Genomic DNA, 6,000 nt, shown 5'->3' on the forward strand with positions numbered 1-6,000 from the left:
CCCCCCCCCCCCCTCCTCAAGCCGTGTCCCCCTTTGTCTTGGCACCCCCCCCCCTCCTCCCCACACAATGCCAGGACCCCCTTTGTTCCCAGTTACCCCACCCCCCCCCAATGCCGGGACCCCCTTTGTTCCAGTGACCCCCCCCCCTCCCTAACGCCAGCCCCCCCCCTCGTTCTTGGCGAAGGCACGCGGCTGCTCGCACCTACCCCTGGTGGGCCCGCGTTTGTTGAACAAGGCGTGCTGCTCCTCGGCGAAGGCCAGCCGCCGCACCACGTCGGCCAGAGCGGCCTTCAGCACCTGGATCTCATCGTCCTGCAGTTGCATGCGCTGCTCCAGGTAGGAGATGCGGTCGTCGATGTCCATGCTGCTCACGGCCGACACGCTGTCATCTGCAGGAGGGAGCGGAAACACAGCGCTCAGGGGAACGGTCTACATCTACAACACAGCTGCTCAACGGCCCATTCTCTCCATGCCAGCTAAAAAATATCCACCTTCAACAAGGAACTGCAGATGCTGGAAAATCGAAGGTAGACACAAAATGCTGGAGGAACTCAGCGGGTGAGGCAGCATCTATGGAGCGAAGGAAATAGGCAACATTTTGGGCCAAAATCCAAAGGAAATTGGCAACGTTTTGGGCCGAAACCCAAAGGAAATAGGCAACGTTTCGGGCTGAAACCCAAGGGAAATAGGTAACGTTTCGGGTCGAAACCCAAAGGAAATAGGCAACGTTTTGGGCCGAAACCCAAAGGAAATCGGCAACATTTTGGGCCAAAACCCAAAGGAAATCGGCAACGTTTTGGGCCAAAACCCAAAGAAAATAGGCAACGTTTTGGGCCGAAACCCAAAGGAAATAGGTAACGTTTCGGGTCGAAACCCAAAGGGTTTCGGCCCGAAACGTTGCCTATTTCCTTCGCTCCATAGATGCTGCCTCACCCGCTGAGTTTCTCCAGCATTTTTGTCTACCTAAAAAATATCCAATTCCACTGTTCAACTCTTGGTCCATGTCCCTATGTCCATCTTCCATCTTCAGATTACATCTTTACAACCATGGATTATTTCTCCAACCAAATACTTTTCCAGCAGCTAGTCCCAGCCTCCCAGCACTTAGAGCATAGAACGGTACAGCACAAGAACAGGCCCTTCGGCCCACCATGTCCATGCTAAACATGACGCCAAGTTAAATTGGTCCCTGCTTGTACATGATCTATATTCCTCCTTTCCCGGCCCATCTAAGAGCCCCTTAAACGCCACTGTTGTATCTGCCTCCACCCCCAGCTGCCGGCAACTGGCTCCAGGCACCCACCCACCCTGGGAAAAGGGTTCCCACCGTCCCACCGCGACCGCATGGCACAGCGGTAGAGTTGCTGCCTTACAGCAAATGCAGCGCCGGAGACCCGGGTTCGATCCCGACTACGGGCGCTGTCTGTACGTTCTCCCCGTGACCGCGTGGGTTTTCTCCGAGATCTTCGGTTTCCTCCCACACTCCAAAGACGTGCAGGTTTGTAGGTTAATTGGCTTGGTGTAAATGTAAAAATTGTCCCTGGTGGGTGTAGGATAGTGTTAGTGTGCGGGGATCGCTGGTCGGCACGGACCCGGTGGGCCGAAGGGCCTGTTTCCGCGCTGTATCTCTAAACTAAACCCCCTAAAAAACAACTCGCCTCTCACAAACGCTCAACTACCCTCCCTGGAAGACATATACAGGGCCCGGTGCTTGCGCCAGGCCACAAACATCAAGCAGGACACATCCCACCCTGCCAATCACCTTTTCACTCTGCTACCCTCCGGGAGGCGATACAGATCTCTGAAGACTAAAAAATAGTTTCTACCCATGTGCCATAAAAGAACTTAATTCTAACAGAGAACACTGGCGAAGCAGAATATAATTCGGGGTGCAAGATAATGCAAAATATTCTTTTAAAATATTTTTAATACCTATTTATTATTATTTTTACTGATTTGTGATCAATGGCTGTTGTGTTTTATTCTTTTTAAACCGAAGGAGATGCAATGGAATTTTGTTGCACAGTATTGTGCAATGACAATAAACGTATTCTATTCTATTCTATTCTACATCTTTAAGCTACTGACAGAGAGGACTTGCAACTGATATTTCTCTGTGCAGGAAGGAACTGCAGGTGCTGGTTTAAAACTGAAGACAGACACAAAGTGCTGGAGTAACTCAGCGGGACAGGCAGCATCTCTGGAGAGAAGGAATGGGGACGTTTCAGGTCGAGACCCTTCTTCAGACTGTCTGTTTCTCTGTGTGTCCAGTGGTTTGCACAAACACAGCTGGAATTCCCAAACTAGAGTGACCAATAACACTGGCACCTTATTAAACAGGAGCCAGGACATCGCAGTGCAGTAACAGAGCCATCTACTGGCAATAACCCTCAACACCCACAAACAGCAATAGTACATGGTTGAGGAAGGACATTCTTGCTATTGAGGGAGCCCAGCGTAGGTTTACAAGGTTAATTCCCGGGATGGCAGGACTGTCATATGCTGAGAGAATGGAGCGGCTGGGCTTGTACACTCTGGAGTTTAGAAGGATGAGAGGATATCTCATTGAAACGTGTAAGATTGTTAAGGGTTTGGACACGCTAGAGGCAGGAAACATGTTCCCGATGTTGGGGGAGTCCAGAACCAGGGGCCACACACAGTTTAAGAATAAGGGGTAAGCCATTTAGAACGGAGACGTGGAAACACTTTTTCTCACAGAGAGTTGTGAGTCTGTGGAATTCTCTGCCTCAGAAGGCAGTGGAGGCACGTTCTCTGGATGCATTCAAGAGAGAACTAGATAGGGCTCTTAAAAATAGCAGAGTCAGGGGATATGGGGAGAAGGCAGGAACGGGGTACTGATTGTGGATGATCAGCCATGATCACATTGAATGGTGTAAGGCTGTAGAATTTGAACACATCTATCTTGATCAATCGTCCAGATCTCTGACAGGTAATGCCCACTCCTACACGATACCTGATGCCAATTGCTTTCAGAGCTCAGACATATGTTCGGATTAAATGCTGGCTGTGCTGTTACATCTTAACAAGATGTCCTTTCAGTAGGTGGTGTAACAGGATGGAGCCCAAGATTTGGTAATGCACGCTGGGTCATTAGTACCATCTGTAGTGCCCATACCATAGTCTGCGTTACTACGAAAGGGACTCATTTAATTCATCTATACAACTCTTCCTTAACTTAAGGCCCTGTCCCACTTTCCCAAGTTTTCCCCTTGATTGGAACTCGGGGAATGTCGGGGAATGTCGGTAGCGAGCTTGTAGGAGCCCGTAGATGGTTCGTAGCGGCTCGTAATGGCAGCCGTAGGAACTCGGGGCATCAGGTAAGTCGGGACGTTTTTTCAACATGTTGAAAAATGTCCACGAGTTTAAAAAAATAGCCCCGATTACCTACGAACGTCAATTACCGTAATTCTCCGAGTTTGAATCAATGGGAAAACTCGGGGGAGTTCGTGAGAACTCGGGAAAGTGGGACAGGGCCTTTACAATGCAGCTTCATTCATTGCGGTGGCACATTGTTGCAACTGGTAGAGCCCCTGCATCACAGCGCCAGCCAACCTGGGTTCAATTGTGCCGTGCTGCCTGTGTGGAGTTTGCACGTTCTCCCCGTCACCGTTTAGTTTAGCTTATTGCCACGTGTGCAGAGGTACAGTGAAAAGCTTTTTGTTGCGTGCTAACCAGTCAACGAAAAGACAATACATGATCACAATTGAGCCATTTAGTCTACAAATACATGATAAAGGGAATAACGTTTAGTGCAAGGTAGAGCCAGCAGAGTCCGAAACGTTGCCTATTTCCTTCGCTCCATAGATGCTGCCTCACCCGCTGAGTTTCTCCAGCATCTTTGTCTACCTTCGATTTTACAGCATCTGCAGTTCCTTCTTGAACAGAATCCATTCAAGGATAGTCCAAGGGCCAGCTGAGGAGTTTTGGCCCGCGGGCAAAGTCCGGCACCCCATCCAAATCGTGAACCGATGATCGGCCATGAGAAGGAGGGATGGTGGTGGTGGTGGTGTCGGCGGTGAGCGAAGGTCCGAATGTCGGACAGCTGGCCGGGCTGCCGACCAACCGACGGGGACACGGGCGAGGTGCTGCTGCTGCTGCTGCTGCTGCACTCCATCGGCTGCACTACATCGGGACGGGTGAGGCGGGGCCGGACGACCCGACAGTCCCCTCGACCCGAGTAGTAGCGGTCAAAGGTAGACAAAAGTGCTGGAGAAACTCAGCAGGTGCAGCAGCATCTATGGAGCGAAGGAAATAGGCCGCGTTTCAGCCTAAAACCCTTCTTCAGACAAATCAGTAGCAGTCAAATACGGGACAAGGGCGGGCAGGTCTGGGACGAACTAATTCAGCCCAATATATACGGGATGTCCCGGCTAATACGGGAGTTGCCAACTCTTGCTGTGAGGCAGCAGCACTACCAGCTGCGGCACTGTGCACGCTGCCTCTAAAATACAAACAGCTGAGGTGAGATATCAGCAGGGAATTGTCAGACTGTAACACTCCACAATGTTGCTGCCATCTCAGGAAGTCAACAATATTGTTTCCTCGATTAAAAAAAAGTGTTAGAAAATAAAGAGTTTGGCCTTTCAAAACCAAAAAATAATTTCTTCCCCAGAGGATGTTGGATTTGGGATTGGGTGTGGAGATTCAAGCACTGCATATATTCAAGGCACAGATACATAGATACATAGAAAATAGGTGCAGGAGTAGGCCATTCGGCCCTTCGAGCCTGCACCGCCATTCGATATGATCATGGCTGATCATCCAACTCAGTATCCCATCCCTGCCTTCGCTCCATACCCCCTAATCCCTTTAGCCACAAGGGCCACATCTAACTCCCTCTTAAATATAGCCAATGAACTGTGGCCTCAACTACCTTCTGCGGCAGAGAATTCCAGAGATTCACCACTCTCTGTGTGAAAAATGTTTTTCTCATCTCGGTCTGAAAGGATTTCCCCTTTATCCTTAAACTGTGACCCCTTGTTCTGGACTTCCCCAACATCGGGAACAATCTTCCTGCATCTAGCCTGTCCAACCCCTTAAGAATTTTGTAAGTTTCTATAAGATCCCCCCTCAATCTTCTAAATTCTAGCGAATTTGGGAGACCTAATTGCCTCGAACCAAAATGTCACCCATTCCCTCAATCTCCTAATGGTTAATAAGGGTTAGTGCAGGAAAGTGGCACTAACATAAAAGATAAGCCTTGATCTTATGGTAGACAAAAATGCTGGAGAAACTCAGCGGGTGAGACAGCATCAGCCGGGATCTTATTGAATGTTAGGTGTATGCACGTGGTCGTCCACTCCTGTTATGTTCCACTGGAGCCCTGCAATGATCAGCACAGTGGTGCAGCGGTAGAGTTGCTGCCTCACAGCGCCAGAGCCCTGGGTTCGATCCTGACTACAGGTGCTGTCTGTACGGAGTTTGTACCTTCTCCCTTAGAACGCATAGTTTTTCTCCGGGTGGGTTTTCTCCGGGTGCTCCGGTTTCCTCCCACGTCCCAAAGACGTGCAGGTTTGTAGGTTCATCACTTGTAACTTACTACAACGCACCCTTGGAAACTGCTGTTTTTAGTCCAAGTGTTTAAGAAGGAACTGCAGATGCTGGAAAATCGAAGGTAGACAAAAGTGCTGAAGAAACTCAGCGGGTGCAGCAGCATCTATGGAGCTAAGGAAATAGGCAACGTTTCGTCCCGAAACCCTTCGGGTTTCGACCCGAAGCGTTACCTATTTCCTTTGGGTTTCGGCCCAAAACGTTGCCTATTTCCTTTGGGTCTCGGCCCAAAACATTGCCTATTTCCTTTGGGTTTCGGCCCAAAACGTTGCCTATTTCCTTTGGGTTTCGTCCCGAAACGTTGCCCATTTCCTTCGCTCCATAGATGCTGCTGCACCCGCTGAGTTTCTCCAGCACTTATGTCTACCTGTTGTTAGTCCAACACATCAATAGCTGGGAAATACTCCTGCCCCAGATGCCTCAGCTTGG

General features: G+C 49.8%; 1 protein-coding gene across 2 annotated transcripts in view; it reads right to left on the reverse strand.

The window, feature by feature from the left end:
• Positions 1-6,000, reverse strand: part of eml2 (EMAP like 2) — a 75,733-nt gene that overhangs the window by 47,547 nt on the left and 22,186 nt on the right. For both annotated transcript variants that reach the window (XM_033014520.1, XM_033014519.1), the window contains exon 2: positions 207-389. In XM_033014520.1, coding sequence (XP_032870411.1) covers positions 207-389 — 183 coding nt within the window. The remainder of the gene's footprint in view (positions 1-206; positions 390-6,000) is intronic.

Source organism: Amblyraja radiata, chromosome 41, assembly GCF_010909765.2.
Source record: "Amblyraja radiata isolate CabotCenter1 chromosome 41, sAmbRad1.1.pri, whole genome shotgun sequence".
NCBI classification, from domain to species: Eukaryota; Metazoa; Chordata; class Chondrichthyes; order Rajiformes; family Rajidae; genus Amblyraja; species Amblyraja radiata.